Here is an 18,503-nt window from a genome sequence, read left to right as displayed (position 1 = left end):
GAGCCTGCTTCTCCCCCTCCCTCCTCCCCTCCCCACCTCCCCCAGCTCGCAGCTCTCCCTCTAATAAAATAATAATCGCCAACAAATAACTTTCAGGTGTCACACAGAACTGTTGCACTAAAGTAACTCTGCTTACATGTTACTAAAACCCATTATCTGTAGGTTTTTAAAATTTTAACTATATAAAATACTCAAATAAAACAACACTCCCACCTAGTGGATGAAGAAAAACATGTGGCTTATCTCAGCTGTCAAGAGTAGCACCATAAAAAAGGAACCAAAACGATAATGAATTTAAAATAAGTTTATTCTGTTTGTATACCCGTAAAATACCCCCTTGGAAACAACAACAACAAAACCATACACACTGCTCCCCTCGAAGGAATGGATGGGTAGTAACACTTCACAAAACGATCTTTGGGATCACGTATAGATGTTGCTCTGAATCTCATTTGTCGTCATCAGTTTCTTCAGTATCTCTGTGCTCTGGGGAATATTCTGGAAGACGAGAAGAAAGTCGCCGGTTCAGTGGGACGGAGAACCCGGGAGCCACGCACCCACCGCAAGCCCTGCACTCAGGCCGCACAAGAAGGGCGCGCGGAGCGAACAGGCCCCGCCCCGAACCTCCCTCGGGAGGCAGCGCCCCGAGCACCTCGGCGCTTCAGGAGCCCCAGGGTTCCAGCAGGTGGAACATCGCGGCCTGCCCTCCCCTGGCCCAGAACCCTCCGGGGACGCCTCACGGCCTCCACGGCCCTTCGGCGGCCTCCGGCGGAGGGGACCCTGCAGGCCGGCCTCTCCCCCACGGGAGCTCGCGCGCCTCCGCGCCCAACTCGCCGGCCTCGTCCGCGCCCCCTGCCGCCCCCTCACCTCGGGCCCAGGCGCCAGCCTCTCCTCAGGCGGCGCTCGCCCACCCGCGGCGGGTGCTCGCCTCCGCCCAGCTGGCGCGACAGCGGCCCGTCCGCCGCCAGGCCGCGGCGCTCACGCGGCGCCAGACAAGTCCACGCCGGTGGCCGCACGCCCCCCGCCCCCCCAACAGACTGCGAGCGGACTCAGGGCGGCCATGTCTGCTCCCGTCTGCGAGACGAGCGCGCTCCTCCAACGGCCGCTGCACCCTCCGCCATCGTTGCGCTTACAGCACGAAGCGAAGAGCTTAGCAGAGTGTCTCCATTTCCCCTTCAGAGAACACTCCTAAAAGCCGCAGGTGGACTGCGACTCCACACGACGACTTCCAGTCGCCGGGACGCGCGGCGCGCCGGGCCACCCGGAACAGAACAGCCGTGAGCCCCAGAGGCGAACCCCACGCGCAGAAGGCCCTCCGAGAGCCACGCGGCCCGCCAGAAAGCGTGTCCGGGACTCCGGCTACCGTGAAATCATGCCTGAATTACACGAACTCCCCGAACGGCTGGGAATGCATTCTCCGGGCGCCAGGTACCTGAGGACCTGGGGATAGATACCCAAACGGGTCCCCATTCCCACGGAGCTGACCACCTAGCAAGCCAACTGACTTATGAGACAAGTGCAATGAGCTAACGCCAACAGACCTTGCCAGAAAAGGTGTCTTAACACCAACGGTCGCTCTAGAATCAAACAGGACTCCCACTGTGGGTCGCTGTTGTCGTCCCTTCCCTGTACGAGAGAAGGTCTTACCCAGGGCGCATGCCCTTTCAGCAAATCTCTTAGGGAAAAGGCAGGAGCTCCTAAACCACCTGAAGTCACAGGCAGAACTTTTTGTGTACACGTTCCAGTATGACCTTTTCTGGTGAAAGAGCCCAGGGACACACACACACGGAGAGCAGGAAACAGGTTTATCTCGCCTTCACATAGCCAGTCCCATGCAAAATTAAGTGAACAAACGTTGAAAATCTGATCCATGCTGTGCTCAAAAATGCCTTCTTAAATATTACAACCTTCCAAATGAATTAGTTACAGAAACTTCCTGAACAGTCCAACCACCTTCCTACACAGCCATCTGGAATTTCTATCAATGCGCTGCACTGATCTACCATGAAAAAGCATGAACAAAACATTTCTCCAGTTACAGAAGTACGTCTAAAAGAGAGGGTGACAATCCAATTCCCGGTGCCAGATTAGAAAGCTTTACTTTGAGAAAAAAAGGATCTCTAAGCGTTCCTTAAGTTTTAAATCAGTACCATAAATTTACCATTTGTTATTAAGTTTGTTATAACTCAGGTGTTAAGTCAATGAGCTAAAACCTTACCTTAACCAAACCTTTCAAGCTTCTGGAAGAAAGGATAGGCTTAAAAGCTTCAACTGTGATTAGGTCTAACTTCATCACATCAGTATAACACAAGTACAGAACTGCAGGAATCTTCCACACTTGACAGTAACTCAGAACTATGAATAATACAAGGAAAAAAAACACTTAAGTCTTCTACTGTATAATTTTTAAACTAAATACCGCTAAATAACAAAGGCTACTTTTAAAAGTAGTTGTCTCTATTGCTTTCCTTAAAGTGTTTACTGCCATATCAAACCACTTATGATGCATACTTTCTTTCAAAGCCAATTTATTTTCGCTAATTTCTTGCTTTTGCAAATACTGCTTATTTTGCATTTCCTGAATATACTGAGACACATCATAAGTAACTACAAGATTAAAATTTCGCTGAATATAATACAATAAATTAGCCACTTATTCCAGTAAACTTCACATTTAAGGGGGAAAAACTTACTTATTAACAAATAACAATTATATTAGCTACCGAAAAGTAAGGGACAATCTCATCTTGATGTGATGCTAGGGTATAATTAGTAACAGTAATAAAAATAAAATATTAAAGAAACTCCAGATTCAGTATCTGGAAACTTCTATCTTGACAATTAAAACATACTTTATCAACTTTCATGCACCAACAATTTACATCTAACATCGGCTTGCATGATGTTATCACAGACCAAAAAGAACCAGAGCAACTCTGCAACCTAACAGTTACGAACTCTGAGCTGCTCTCACATCGTAACTGTGTGTGTGGACATTAGAACTCAAACACAACATACTAGCAACAACAAATATTAAAGTTTAACAGCAATACATTGGTATCAATTATTAACGAACTACTTTAAAAAGACCTCTAATAGTCAAAGTAATAACCAATAACCAATAAAGCACTAACAAGATATACTGTAAATGTTACAAATTTTAATACCACCTGCTGCAGGAAGATCATGTACGATATTTGGTTGTTCCAGCAGTGAACAGCATGGAGGCTCTTTGAAATTCTGTGTTTTTAGGGCTTTCAGAAAAGGAGAATGAAGGCTGCTAATAGATTCTGAAGTTTTATAGTCAGTAACATGTCGACATGTGAGAAGAGTTACTTGCATATTCTTCCTTGCACAAGAGCCAAAGACCTAAGGCAAAAATGACCTCAAATTAAAACACACACACAGTTTTGTTACAGAACAGAAACATTTCTCTAGCTGTTTATCTAACACCCTTCACAGTAATATCCCCCCCCCTGGAGAGGTGGTGGAAAAGAGAACACATCTGCCATCCCCTCACCTAGGTTTGATCTTGGGTCTGTCACTTCCTAGTTTGCTGACCTTTTCTAAGTCACTTTCCTCAGCTGTGAACAGGGGACAGTACTACCCACCTAAGGGGGCTGCAGTGTGCAGTCAATGAAGTCAGGAAGAAACACAGCCAGAGCAGCTGTGCTAACACCAGGACTGGCTTCCAGGGCAAAGCAGCTGCTGGACTATGAGATCTCTTCTAATACAGACATTTCTAAGAACACCACTTTACTTGCAAGCTACATTCAGACTAGCAGAATATCAGCAAAAGGAAGTGATCCCCCTTCTCTAATCCATGTGTTGATGTGTCCAAGAACACTTTAATAAAGATGTTTCTAAGCTGCAAGGTGCATTCATGATAGTGTTGTATCACTGCAGTATTTCTTCAATGCATTTTTTAAGTTATTTTGCTTATAAGCAAGTTTTAATCACTCTAGACCTTTATTCTCTCCTAAGTGCGTATTTCATGAAGTTCCAAGGACCCTTTCCAGCTTTTAAAACCTATGGTGATGTAAACAAAACAAGCAGCTATTTTTTTTTTTTTTAGGAAAAAAAGTAAACTTTAGGCCACTCCACCTTGTTGGGAAGTGTTTTACGAAAGAAGAAAATGGCTATTTCTAATAAGAACAACAGAACTACAGATTTTACACATCATTAATGATTTCTAAGACTAATTTCATCATCTCACAGCTTTGTAAATAAACACTAAATAGTTCAAGAAATACAACATTACACACAAAGCCTAATTTATCAACCTCCCTAGAACACCCACAGTCTGAATTCACACTTGACCACTCTGTTAGACTGTGTGTTTATCAGGATTTTGTGGCTGACATGAACCAAACAGTAGGGGGACGCAGAGTGTCCCTAAGGAAAAAAAAATACTGATTAAAGTTTTTAAGTTCTGGAAAAGAAAAGTCCCATAGTACAAAAATAATAAAATATTTTTGACATAACAATCATCCTACTTAAATTAAAAACACAAATTAGGGCACCTGGGTGGCTCAGTTGGTTAAGCATCTTCCTTCGGCTCAGGTCATGATCCCAGGGTCCTGGGATAGGGCCCTGCATCGGGCTCCCTGCTCAGCGGGGAGTCTACTTCTCCCTCTCCCTCTGCTGCTCCCCCTGCTTGTGCGCTCTCTCTCTCTCAAATAAATAAATAAAATCTTTATTTATTTTTTTAAAGAGAGAGGGCTGTTCCCCGGGGACACAGGGCTCAATCCCAGGACCCTGGATCATGACATGAGCCAAAGGCAGATGCTTAGCCGACTAAGCCACCCAGGTGCCCCTAAATAAAATCTTTAAACACAAACAAAAATTAACACAACAGTTTCCTACCCTTTGAGACCTGAGGAAAGCTAAGGACTCTCCCTAGAAAAATACACATCAGTACATAACACAAAATCACGTATATGATTGTGAGAAGGTCCACAGACCTTCTTGAATAACTCATTTAATAAGATGTATTTAATAACTTTTAATAAATGTTTCCAAGTATGCCAACCTAGTTTAAAACAGGTGTACACCAAATTTCTTATTTCTAATTAATTTTAATACCTAAACAAAAATATACCAAAGATTTAAGCTCAAATGTTGCTAAGATATATATTTGAGACCTACTTCATTTAAAAATAATATGCAACTGGGGCGCCTGGGTGGCTCACATGCCTGACTTCAGCTCAGGCTGTGACCCCCGGGTCCTGGAATCGAGCCCCACATCAGACTCCCAGCTCATTGGGGAGTCTGCTTCTCCCTCTGCCTCCCCTCCTGCTCGTGCTGTCTCTTTCCCAAATGAATAAATAAAAAAAATCTTAAAAAAATAATAATAATATGCAACTGCCAAAATTATGATTATTCTCTAAAATTCCTAAATTCTTCACTGAAAAATATGTTTTATTGGGCACAAAACATGCACAATTTTCCCACAAAATGAAGCCTCAATTAAGCCATCCTAATTCTAAGACAAATGGACATAATATTTTGTAATTTGGAGCAAGTAGCAGCCAAGTGCCAACCCCCTGAATGCAGCTCACACGTTTCCTGCCTCACAACCCTGAGCCATCACCAGCCTGCATGGTCAGCACCGCCATTTTGCACCCATGGCCATGACCCTGTTCTGTTTCATGCGAGTAGCTTGTTTTTCGTTCAAACGTTAACAATATGGCGGCTGGGAAGAATCCAACGGTTTTATGCTTCTATGACCTATAATCTTCAGCACATTTGTTAAATGAGTTATTTTATTCTTTATATTCTGTAACAAATTCCTAGGATATTTTTAAGAAAAAAACAGGGGCGCCTGGGTGGCTCAGTCGGTTAAGTATCTGCCTTCGGCTCGGGTCATGATCTCAGGATCCTGGGACTGAGCCCTGCGTTGGGCTCTCCGCTCAGCGGGAAGTCTGCTTCTCCCTCTCACTCTCCCTCTGTGCTCTCTCTCTCAAATAAATAAGTAAATAAATAATTTAAAAAGAAAAAAGAAAAAAACAAATACTTCCCTGCTTCGGTATTTGGCTGTGTAGGCTCAAGTGTTAAGACACGGAACCCTTAAAAAAAGGAGCTCACCAGTCTTCATTTCTCTCTTACCTTTTCCAGCCACTGATACTGCTGATCTTCAGCAACATAGCAACTGCACTGACAGAGGAGGACCTGGAAAATCCCATTCCAAGTTTTTGGTCAGGTCAAAGGAATTTTACACACACTCTGAACTACCACCATATACGCATCATTTGAATCCTAATATAACCTTTAGGTAACACTTGTTTTCTGAATTTGCTATTGGCTTATTTATTTATCTTTAAAACTTAAGAATCAAACCACTACTGGCAGTTAACAGAAGAATAAAGTACATGTTAATGGAGTGACCACAACAGTTTGCATAGGAGACACTGAATATACTACCAGTAAATGCTACCAGAATCTTCTTTATGACACAGGAATGACACCAGCCCTGCTGCCCTCCTGGGGGTCACATACCGGGAAGATCAAACACAAAATAAATGTAAACACTATAAAACATAAGCATTAGGGGCGCCTGGGTGGCTCAGTCGTTAAGCGTCTGCCTTCGGCTCAGGTCATGATTCCAGGGTCCTGGGATCGAGCCCCACATCGGGCTCCCTGCTCAGTGGGAAGCCTGCTTCTCCCTCTCCCACTCCCCCTGCTTGTGTTCCCTCTCTCGCTGTGTCTCTGTCAAATAAATAAATCTTTAAAAAAATATATATGTATATATAAGCATTATACAAACTCTAGGTGCTAGCAGAGTGAATGTCAGCCGGACAGCATCTCAGCCCAAATGGCATTGTGAAACGGTACTGATGCCTCTGAAGACGGTATTATTTTAGAAACCAAGTTCCAACCCATATGCTCAAAGTGAAATAATCTGTAATGCCACGATGCCATAAAAGGTTGGATTCCTGCTTATTAATGCTCATGGAGTGATCTTATCCACAGAACTCAACAATGTCGTCTATTAAAACATTGCCAGAAATGCTAACACTTAATTACCCAAAGGAGGCACAGAAGAGGAAAAAGGTACATGGGGATGGAGAATAAGAAAAAGACAGGACATGTAATTAACTACACACGTAGGTTGTGCATCATCAAGAGATATCTAACTAATAAGTGGTACGACTAGAAGAGGTGACAGAAATTGCTCCTACTGGACCTTCACCATCTATTCTAAAGTACAATCTTTCCAACTAAAGATCAGATCAAAAACATGATTAGTCTCATTCTTATCTCCTATAAATGCTGGCTGTGCATAAAAATCCTTATGCAAATTTAAATAACTTTGGATTACATGTTAAAAAAAACAAACTAGAAGTACTAAAAAAATCAAACTTTACGGTTTACAAGGCTAACATTTGGTCCTTACCTTTTGAAATAAGCCCCACTATAATAATAGGGACTCAGTGGTTTCTGCCATTGTTTGAACCCCTGCGCTGGCCCGTGTTCAGGAGCTCAGCAGCTAGAGAATGCTACTCTGTCAGACAAGCAGGTGCAGAGACACAGCACCTGCCTGGCCACCTCATCTGCCTGACCCTCAAATCGCCCACTATGCTATGTTCTCCGAATGGACCCAAGATTAGGATTCGAACGAAGAGGACACAAGGAATCACTCCGCATCAGCTACAGAATGACTTTCAGGACTTAACAAATCAGGTTAGGGTAAAAGCTCGATGTCAAGAGAATTATGCTCAGAATGCATAAAGCATTCATCTGTTCAACAAACATTACCTGAGTTTCTAGCACATACTAGCATTTGCTAAATCCTGGGTATCCTGCCACAAAGGAGAACTCCCTGCTTTCACAGAGTGAACACATTTTTGCACATTTAGAGTTACCAGCTGAAATAATTTTTTGAATGAGCAAGGTGTGAATGTCTACTGTCTATGGTTTTTTTCTAACAAAGTTATTTCAGAATTTCCTAGAACTTTATCAACATGCTGTGTATGCCACACTAATATTTATATAAATAACAGCACTGCCTGCAGGCACAATTCGTCAGCACAAAAGTAGATATAAAGGAACATGAAATTCAAACGAACACCACATAAATGATGCCTAAACAGCTCTCTCTGAAGCATCCAAGTCCCACGTACCGAGGGACTCGATTTCAGATGATAAAACACACAAAAGGCCTCTGCAGGGGACAGATGTGTAGTGTCCGTTGTTCTACACCATTCATTCCAGAGTTTAGCACAGCCAACTTCTTCCCAGACTCCTGAATTCATAACAAATGACGACAAAAACGCTGTGAAAAACAATTCACATCAGTTAGTGCCTGGTTCTGCAAGCTGCATTTTCTACAATCAGAAATGATTTCAAGTAATTCTAGAATTTGAGAACTACAAGAGCCATTAAGACCACTGACCTTATCCTGCCATTCTGCAGAAAAGGAAACTGAGGCCTCAAGAAGTTAAAGGCCATGGCCCAAGTACAACTGGTATCAGAGGCAGGAACGGAGAACACAGGTTTACTGCTGGGCTTTACTGCACTCTCAGAAGGTAACACTTGCGGGAAAATTGTAGGCCGGGAAAACTTTATATAAATGACTCAACAGTTATTTACCATGTACTCACTATGTCCTGCAAGCAAGGGCTACCTGATAGGGCAAGGGATCGGCTTCACTGGAGATCCCAAATGCTCGCCCCCAGAGCCTGTGCAGCAGCTAAAATCACACAGGTTTGCGTACCTGCTCATGTACGCTGTCCTAGCTGAACTCTGCACTGTTCTCACGTTAACCTATCAAATGGGAGTCATGTATGTACAGACCTTCAAACTTGAGTGCTCAAAAATGTTAGCGACCATCACTATTATCTTTAGAGGTCTCATCCTGTTCTCAAAGGAGCCTGTTAATTCAAAAACATTTAAGAACCACTGGCCATGTACACATGCCACCTCTGTTCCCCCCAAGTCTGGTCCAAACAGGCCCAGGAGTCTGAGGAAATGCAGATACCTGAACACACTATAAACCCAGTTCCTGGAATTTACAACTTCTTGAACCGAAGCACGCTTCCTTTAAATCTTAATTTTAAAGTTTATCAAAAAGACGGTATCACATGAGCAGGCACAGATTTTACTCAGATACAAATTTACTCTGCTATGACTTTTTCTAAAAAAGTAACAGACATTTGAAGTATGAGGGAAAGAAATAAGTAACAAGGGATTTTGTTTTTTTTCTTTTTAAAATTTTTATTTAAATTCAATTAACATATAGTGTATTATTAGTTTCAGAGGTAGAGTTCAGTGATTCATCCGTTGCATATAACACCAGTGCTCACTACATCACATGCCCTCCTTAATGCCCATCACCCAGTTACCCTATCCCTCCACCCACCTCCCTCAGATTTTGTTCTTTCAATCTAACACATTTCTACTCACCTACTGCATTATTTCCTATAGCAATTATGAATTTGGAGCAAGGATATTTTTCCAGCAGAGAAACTTCCAAAGATGTTTTTGTCTGCCTTCGAAAGAGCCGCACCTCCCTAACAAGAAACAAAAGACAAAACTAAAGCAACTTAAGTATAATTAGTACCGTATTAGGAGAAAAAGGATACCAGAGGCATGATTCTGTAATAAGCAATATGCACGCTTTAATTTTTTTTTTTTTTAAAGATTTTATTTATTTATTCATGAGAGACAGAGAGAGAGAGAGAGGCAGAGGGAGAGGGAGAAGCAGGCTCCCAAGGAGCAGGGAGCCCGATGCGGGACTCGATCCCAGGACCCGGGATCATGACCTGAGCCGAAGGCAGACGCCCAACCGTCTGAGCCACCCAGGCGCCCCTGCACGCTTTAATTTCATAAAGAATGTAATTATCATCTAAAGGAAACAACAGATTCAGGCAACAATAACTAACCGATAAAACCATCCGACGCAAAATTCATGGAGAACTCCACAGCGGAGATCAGGCTGTCCACCTGACCCACTGCCCAATCTAAGCATCCCCCAAAGGGGCACAAACGGGTACAGTGGGCAATAAGAAATGGCAGGTTACCACCTTCCTGCCAGCAAAATACTGAACTTGCATCGGACCACTCCTCCAAAGGGAACATCCACCTACGGAATGCTGGTCAGGGACACCAGGTTAAATCAGACCAATTTAAGAGTGTGGGACACCCTACAGAACAACTAGGGGTGTTGTCTCCGCAGGGGTGAGAAGAAGGGGCTGCTCTAAATGACAGGCAGCTCAAGAGTCCGAAGTCTAAAAGGAACGTGTGGACCTTGATTCTGATTTACACAAACTCACCGTAAAACCTCATGTTTGAGACTCCTGAGTAAGTCTGGACACGCCTGGCTGCTAAATGGTATCAAAAATCGTTTATTTTGTTAGGGTGATAATAACGTATGCCAAAAACCGCCGGCATCGTTTGAGGTGCACTCTGAAAAATGGAGAGGTGAAAGTGACACAACAGGTGGTGGGGGATAAAACACACGGGGCGAAATCGTCACAGCTGCTGAATTCACCGGGTAGGGGTGGAGGGTCATTTTACTATTTTCTCCAATCTCTTTTTGAAGAGACGCGTTACCCACCTGCCACGGACACCGAGGCTAACGGAAGAGCGCGGCGGGGGATGAAAGGGCTGTAAGAGAGCTGTCCTACGTCCAGGAAGCAGGCACACGAGGCCCGCCCGAGAACCCGTTATGGGGGCAGAGGGGGGCCGCCAAGTCCCCGCAAAGGAAGCCCTGGCGGCACCCTCGCCACCGAGGCCGCAGCAGGCCGGCGCCAGCCCGCCCCGCCGGCCGGACCTCACCTCTTCCGAGCCAGCTGCCGCCGGACCTCCCTGTCCTCGGCCGTCTCCCTCCTCCCCTCTTCCTCCTCCTCCTGGTCCTCCGTCCCAGCCCGGCACGGGGCCTTTACCACCTCGCCGAAGAACGTGGCCGCCATGGCATCCCCGCCCTCGTCCCGGCCGGCCCGCGGCGCCCCACACGGCGCATGCGCCCCCGCCCCCCGCCGCGCACCACCACGTCCCCTGCCCCGCCCCCGCGCCCTAAGCACCGCCCCCACGCCACGCCCCCGCGCACGCGCGCCGGGCCCCTGCGGCCGCGCCAATCCCGAGCGTCCTGTCTCGGAGCCTGCGCCCGCGGGGACACCGAGAGGTCGGACGACTGGGGCGAGGGAGGCCAGCGCGGGGCGGGGTCCGGAGCGTCCTGTGCCGGCGGGTGACGCACGGAGGAGAGGAGCGGGGCTCGGCCGCCGGCTCCCGGGAGAAACCAGCCCCGCTCCCCTGCGATCCTTCACCCGGTGTCCGTTCCCCTTCTCCGGCGGGGCGGGGCGGGGCGGGAGGGGGGCCGTGCTGCGGACCGAGGGCGGAAGAAACACAGCGCTTCGTGGTGGTGTAAAGTGCAACTTTTACTCTGGCAGTAAGAATTCACATTTCGAAAGCTGATGATTGTCAAGCCGATCTGGAAGAGTTTATGAGAATGCGAAAATAGTTACTTCTTTTTTAAAACGTGGCCGTTTCCCATACAAAATTTATTGTCGCCTTAAATAGCCTTTCATTGCTAAGCAAGGATGCACTTGTTCCCGAAGCGGTTCTCTTCGTTAGAACGCGCTGGAAGACCGAGTTCGCGGAGCCCTGGGAGCAGGAGGCGGGAGGGACAGCTGTGCAGGTTCAAGGGCGATGGCCAGCATTGCGGCGAAACGTAAAAATCCGCTCACCGAGAGAACACTGCTTACATTTTGGAACACTGCCGGTAAAGACCTACAAGGTGCTGTCAGGCAGAACCTCTTGAGGTACTGAAAAGAATCTCAGAAGGCTGCTACAAATACCTTGTTTTAAGAGTGGAGAAATAATATCAACAGAAGCATGTACATTAAGTCCGTTTCCGCAGTTTTACATATTACTGCAAAGTGAAAATTTGGGGTTTGAAGCGAAATTTGAACATTTAAGTATAAACAGTATGACCAAATTGCTATGCAGTGAGAGCTTGGGAAACTTTGCGAGTAGTTAGCAAGGTTACCAATGTGATATTTTTAAGCTACACTGATACTCCCGGGTTGTTTTACAGAATGACTGAATTGCAGAATAAAAAGGATGTTTGGCTATCACTTTGTCTTAGTCCTTTTGTCGAATAAAGTAACTTGTCATTTTTACCAGTAAAATTGACCGCGATTTGATTTCACAGTTACATTACGAAGAAGTCATTTCTAGAAAGTTGATTAAAATTATGAGTAGGGTAATAATAATACATTTGGCCTGTGATTTAAATTCTGCGTACATTTCAGAGAGAGTTTTACAATAATGTTAAGTTTTAAGCAAATGCTTATTTCATGCCGTTACAATAAATTTAGGCCAAGCACTTCAAAAAAAAGGCAAATAGATGTTCAGTTTAAGTACTAAACCAGCAGAGATTCCGTTACAAAAGAAGGCTGGTGACACCTCCTCAAGTGCTGACGGAAATTAACACCATCACAGAACGTTGTAAATTGAAAACAAGTTCTTTGATTACATTGAAATTGACAAGAAATTTTGCATAAGACAGTCTTAACCGAGACTTAGATATTTTCATTTTATGGTATTTGTTGAGGATATAACAGCCCCAATGAGAAATTTCTATAAAATTAAGGGTAAATATGGGAGTGGAAATCGGTCTAAACATTTCATTAGCAATCAAAAATCAAACCCCATGCGCCTCAAAATATTAGCAGTTTATTAGGAATTCTTCCTTTTCTCACCTGTACGAGTAACAAGATACTGGTATCGTATTTCAGATGAAAGTATTACCACAAACAGAGCAAAGGACACAGACTCTGTAGGTTAGAAATATCCTGGCTTACGCTAAGGGCAAAAAAAAAGGACAAAAAGCCTTTTTTTTTAAGCAGACATGCAACCACAAACTTCTCAAGTAATCTAGACACTTGGGTCTATCTGTATAACCAAAATATATGCATTACATTAGTCTTTTAATGAAAAAGGAATAGAAACCCTCAGTTTTCTGTATTTTACTTTTTCAGATTTACACATGCAAATCATATATTAATATTCACAGATATTTTTAAATGGGAAAGCAACTTGCTTCTAACAACTCATTTTTCCAATAGCATGTCACTATGTTAAAAAGATTCAACAGTGCATTCATTTAATCTGGTGATCTTAATTTCAACAAATACCTGTTAACAAATTAAACCTCACTGCAAAGAATTCTTTATAGTATCAAGATCAGATTTTCTAATCCTAGCAAAGGCCACAAGAGCCCACACATGCTGTCGTTAAAGTTTGTTGTGATGAGATTGTAATTAATTTGCTCAAAGTGTACATAAAGCACTAATTTTTAAGGTGCTGTAGAGAAACATAAGAGGATGTCACTGTATCATCCAAAAATATGACTCTTTTGATCTTCATCTATACCTTTTATTTTCTAACTGGTTAAAACTAAGACCTTGCCCCATAATGAGGCACATTTTGGCATCTCTGTAAATGCTGTTATGTGCAAGTAAAAATGAGGAAAAGGAGTTGTGATAGTCACATTCATAGCCTTCATAGAAAAATATATATTCCCTGAATTAGTCATATCAAGTGGTCACCATTCGGTATGAATTCCAGTATTATAAACAAAATAAGACATTAATGGATTTTCCCTAATTGCCTGTTCCCCACACTCTGTTTCAGAACTCGACTATCAACATCCCCATCATTGAATCCCCAGGTCCTTCTAGTTTAAGTTGTTTTTGACTTTTGAGGTTATGAATTCTAGGGACTGGATCTTATGAAAGTATTTGCTTCGCTCAAAAGTCTATTGGGCTCAGTGGCACTTCTCTTGAAATGTGCCTACTTTTTTCCCCCTTACTGCAGTAATGACACACCGTAGCCGTGCTGGTCTGAACCCTTAAAATTAGCATCAGGTTGCGATTTTGACCTTTTTTTTTTTTTTTTTTCAGTCCTTGAAGTTTTTGCTACAGAGCCTGTACACTTCCCATTATTTTTTTCCTCTAAGGAATCAAGAGATTTCTTTTTTTTTTTTTTTAAGATTTTATTTATTTTTTAGAGAGCGAGCGAGAGAGAAACAGCATGAGAGGGGAGAGGGTCAGAGGGAGAAGCAGGCTCCCCGCTAGCGGGGAGCCCGATGTGGGACTCGATCCCAGGACCCTGGGATCATGAACTGAGCCGAAGGCAGACGCTTAACCATCTGAGCCACCCAGGCGCCCAGGAATCAAGAGATTTCTTGAAGGCCCTTCCTTTCTGAAAAGGAACAATCTTAGGACAGGCCACTTGTCTCTTCTCTCCACTTCTCTGTAGTGGGTGTCTGTACCAGGGATCACTGGAAGGAAGGCTTCCTCCCACTGTGACCCGCTGGATTATGGCTTTTAGAAAACTCCCCAAAAAGGAGCCAACAAGGGATTAACTTTAGAGCTCGAAGCAGAATGCAACTGCCGGTTTACTTGTGGCCCCTGATCCCGCTTATACATTCCCATAGTAACTATTGTCTTTTGCTTTCCAGGATCTGAACTGCCTGAAAGAAAGCGTTTTGCTATTAATATCTTCTAGCTCTTTTTCACTGTCAGAATTTATGGTGGTATCATCCTCTTTATAAACAGTAATTTTTTCTTAGCCACATCAGAAGCATTTCGATGCGGCAGCTTTCTGCAGCTCTTCCTAATCCAGGCATTTTCTGGTCCTGAAATCGTTTCCTTGAGATTACTCATTATTTTTATTTTATTTGCAGGCACAGCGGCACATCTGCGGAGAACTTTCTCAGGCACCATGTTTGCTTTCAGACTTTCACTAGGCATTTGCACTGCAGCCTTCTGATTATGCATACATGTTCTCACTTTTGTATTGGGTTCTCTGTCTCTAGGAACAGATTCTGAAAAACGAGTGAAAGTTCATGTAAATGCAAAAACCTTGTAACACAAGATTTTACTACTACTTACAATTCCTCAGTAACACATTCCTAAACAATAAACTCAAAAGTTACTCACATGGCTAAGTAAAAAACTCAACTGATTCTCATCAGGAATACTACATGTTCTTGACCTTGATAGAACCTCCCATTTCCTTATCAACAAAAGGGAGTCTTGAGTAGTATGCCACATGGCATACTTTCTAATCTGCAAGGACAACTGCTACTTAGAACAGGATCAGACTGGTGAAAATGTATCTTCAGCATCATAAAGCACTAAATTCTTGGTATCATTTCAGATTTCTCTGTTGAACTACTTTAGGATATTCAATAGGAGTTCTGAAATAATGTTCCTAGAACCTCCAAGAGAAGGCAATGCCATCGTGACTCTGTGGACGCAGGCGGCAACAGCTCTGCCTCAAGAAGGTCCTTGAAGTTTGAATTCCAACACCTTTAGTCAAAACAAACATGAACCAGTAGAGAAGAAGGAATTGCCTATTCATTTTATCTAACTAAAATATGGTTTTAATCCTAGATCCATTTTTCAAATATTTGAGCATTTTTACATAACTGGGATTATTAAATCCTGGTTTCATTATTATTTGAATAACAATTTTCTGAGCTAGGTATAGGCCAGGCATCCAGAGGATCAGGATAAAGAATCCAAAACAAACTAATTCTATACATGTTAACTCTGGTTGCTGTAAGAACGAAGAGGTGCAGGGGGGCCGTAAGAATACAGTCACAGGGCAAGGAAAGCTTCCTTTGAGGAGTGTTATTGTAGCTGAGAGCTAGGAACTGTGGAAGAATCCATCGAGCAGGACTGAAAGTACTCTGGAGAGGCAATTTGCCAAGTGTGGCCTGAGAGACATCCCAGTTGTGCTGAGGAGCCCCATGATGTTGTGCCCGCTACTCCACGTTTACCAGCTTAGGTGGGCTCAAATCAGTTTTATTCTGCCAATGTCTCAAAGCCAGATTTTCAGATTTCAAATACAGGATTAATTAATGCACTCCTAGGCTTTTTGAAAGTTCACACAATGTCACTTCGCTTTTACAAAAGATCTACCTGGTTTTGCTAACCGAAAGAAATAGAAGAGGATTTCACTTTTATTAACAAAAAAAAAGGGGGAGGTGGCGCCAGGGTGGCTCAGTCGGTTAAGCGCCTGCCTTCGGCTCAGGTCATGATCCCAGAGTCCTGGGATCACGTCCCGCATCGGGCTCCCTGCTCCGCGGGGAGCGTGCTTCTCCCTCTACCTCTGCCTGCTGCTCCCCCTGCTTGGGCTCGCTCAAATAAATAAAATCTTTAAAAAAGGGGGGGAGCAAGAAGCTCAAATAGTGCTTGGTGTTGGTTTTGCTGAGAGCCTCTATACAGAGGCAGCACACAGCTTGAGCGCCAAGGGTGGCCCACCAAGCTCCTCCCCGTGCTGCCAGAGCTCTTGAACGGTCTGAGCATCTGGGCTTGATCTACACTGATTTTTGTGCATCCATTAGTAAGATAGGTCCTAAGGTATCAGAGAAGCCTGAGAGGTGATTTTTCAAAGTCTGCAAATGCCCTCAATTTTTTCCATATATATTAATGGTAGTTGCGTCTTTGCTTTATCCCATTTGGGCTTATGAAGTTTCACAGGAACGCCCTACTTTCAGATAGCAGGCAAAACCTGTATTTCTTGATAAAAATGCACCTGAAGTTCTGCCGCTGACAGGACTTACCTGTTGGCAATCTAGCCTTGCAGCCATTAAGTCAAGCTATCCAGAACTGTTTTAAAGGCACACAAGCCTCGCTGGGGGGTGAGTTTGTGGGACCCCACCTCGTGTGCAGACATTCAGCAGTTGGTAAGAACAGGCTAGAGACCACTGAAATACTCACTCTCCCCATCTGGACTCTCTCTCCCACTCTATCCCTTTGAAACACTAAGGATGAGGAAATAAGGACTCATTTTTGTCAGCTCTCAAGTAATGCTATTATTCTATCGCAGTGAAACTCCCAACCACCCAACCTTCCTAGTTTTTCCTTTAGGAACGGAGAGGTTTGCCCTTCTGCCACCAAGCGCAAATGAGTAGAGGTGAAAATGGGCTTCTGTTGATTGACAGGTTCATTAACAGAATGAGAACTGAGGAAAAGATCTTCTGCTCTCAAAAGGAAAGCCCTTCAGGTTTTACCCTCAGTCTGTGAAACTCACTTCATAGATGTGCTTGTGCTTTCTCCAAGACCTGTTAGAGTTCTCCCAGAAGAGGTTAGAACTCCTGTACTAAAAGCAACTCCCCCAAAATGCATCAGTCCCTTTTGCCAGTTACGTGACTTCTATACTTTTCCAGTGAAATTCTATTTCTAAAGGTGGTTTGTTCAATATAAGTCCCCAGGCATTGCAAAAATGGCATTTTCAACGGCTAAGTTCATCATCACGGACTGCTGGGCAGCACAGCCTCCCCTGCCTGGCCGGGCTCTGTGCGGTCACTCCAACAAGAAGCAGAGACCATGAGAAAGTGCACGGCCCGCAGTGTTTTCAGAAAGGCCTTTTCTCAGGAACGTTTAAAATCACCAACTAATGTGTCTGCAAAGCAATCCTAGATCCAAAGTGAATCTTCAGCACATTAAGTCAATGTTAGGCAAATACTAGAATGTGAATTAATAGGCTACAACAGACAAACGTTCTTGTATATATGTAACAAAATTAAGGTGACATCTGGCCTACGCAGGATGAAGACAACCAGCATCGCTCAACTACTTCCATTTGCATGTTGAAACACTAAAAGTAGGTAACCAGTTCATTCCCAACAACATATCCAGTTGATAGTATAGATAAAATCCTAGCACAACTGAACACTTCCGTGGGACAAAAGGACTTAAGTGGCAGCAACTAATTCCTTCTTGATATACTGTTGAAATTTAGGAGCCCAGTAAATACAATCTCATTTTAATAAATGCTTATTTGTAATCCAAAATCAGGGGAAACAAGATCCTACAAAAGAAACTCTAAGTGGGCTTTTTAAAGTACTTTAAGAAAATCTGCACTTCAAGTATGTAACCATGTTGGGGTGGATAACGGAGTCAATTCTACTGTGCACAGCCACTCCAACTTGATGAAGCTGTAACTCTAGTCTTAGCCCTACAATGGGAATGTCACAGAATAAAGATGTAAGCACTCAGGAAGACAGAAGAGTGACAGTGTGGGAAATTAAAATAATAATGCATACATGTAAGTCAGTGTTAATTTTATTAGAGAACTTGGTAAATTATAAAGTGCTTTATTCTCCTTGAGAAAACTACAAACAGTTTTTAGAAATATATACAGGATCAAGTCCAATTTGTATGTTAGGGTACAAGCTTAAAACTTTTGGAGGACACTGCTCTAACAATACACTTGTGATAGCGTCACTGAATACTAACAGGTCAGTACCATCCCCCAAGTCCTCCTGCCCCAGATGGTCTTGGTCAGTCAGGTGATTTGGGGCAGTCAATGAGAGCTTGAGGCATCACTGCTCTCCTATTTGGATATGGCAAAAACCTCGTTCCTAGAGTAGAACTTCCCATCTGCAGCAGTACCATCACGGTTCACCGAGATGGCCACTTTAAATTGTATCACTGTGTGCTTTAAGATGGTCTGTGTTGAATAGAAGGAACTTGGATGTAGAC

At 43.7% G+C, this 18,503-nt stretch overlaps 1 protein-coding gene across 4 annotated transcripts; it reads right to left on the bottom strand.

Annotated features, from left to right (window-relative positions):
• Positions 1 to 289: 289 nt before the first annotated feature.
• PSMG1 (proteasome assembly chaperone 1) lies at positions 290 to 10,959 on the bottom strand. 4 transcript variants are annotated; one of them, XM_064578785.1, is made up of 8 exons: positions 10,780 to 10,957; positions 10,559 to 10,576; positions 9,406 to 9,512; positions 8,124 to 8,275; positions 6,109 to 6,171; positions 3,171 to 3,369; positions 2,219 to 2,355; positions 290 to 498 (listed from the first exon to the last, which is right to left on the bottom strand). In XM_064578785.1, the coding sequence occupies exons 1-8, from the start codon at positions 10,911 to 10,913 to the stop codon at positions 424 to 426; spliced, it is 885 nt and encodes a 294-aa protein (XP_064434855.1). In that variant the 5' UTR covers positions 10,914 to 10,957; the 3' UTR covers positions 290 to 423. The 4 variants fall into 4 exon arrangements, with proteins under 4 accessions (XP_064434855.1, XP_064434862.1, XP_045758395.1 ...); XM_064578792.1 differs by lacking the exon at positions 6,109 to 6,171 and having other exon boundaries at positions 10,780 to 10,959; XM_045902439.3 differs by lacking the exon at positions 10,559 to 10,576 and having other exon boundaries at positions 10,780 to 10,956.
• Between the last annotated feature and the right edge of the window lie 7,544 nt (positions 10,960 to 18,503).

The sequence above is a fragment of the Mirounga angustirostris genome, unplaced genomic scaffold (assembly GCF_029215605.1).
Source record: "Mirounga angustirostris isolate CCGP_5_RB_7025 unplaced genomic scaffold, mMirAng1.0.hap1 SCAF_1, whole genome shotgun sequence".
NCBI lineage: Eukaryota > Metazoa > Chordata > Mammalia > Carnivora > Phocidae > Mirounga > Mirounga angustirostris.
The sequence above is the reverse complement of the archived record's forward strand: the minus strand, read 5'-3'. Positions and strand labels throughout refer to the sequence as shown.

Coding starts and splice junctions, on each gene's coding strand:
- PSMG1 (XM_064578785.1), bottom strand. CDS start 10,913: ATGGCGGCCACGTTCTTCGGCGAGGTGGTAAAGGCCCCGTGCCGGGCT. Junction 3,370..6,108: donor AGTATCAGTGGCTGGAAAAG/GTAAGAGAGAAA, acceptor TTTTTGCCTTAG/GTCTTTGGCTCTTGTGCAAG. Junction 2,356..3,170: donor ACATGATCTTCCTGCAGCAG/GTGGTATTAAAA, acceptor TATTATTCATAG/TTCTGAGTTACTGTCAAGTG.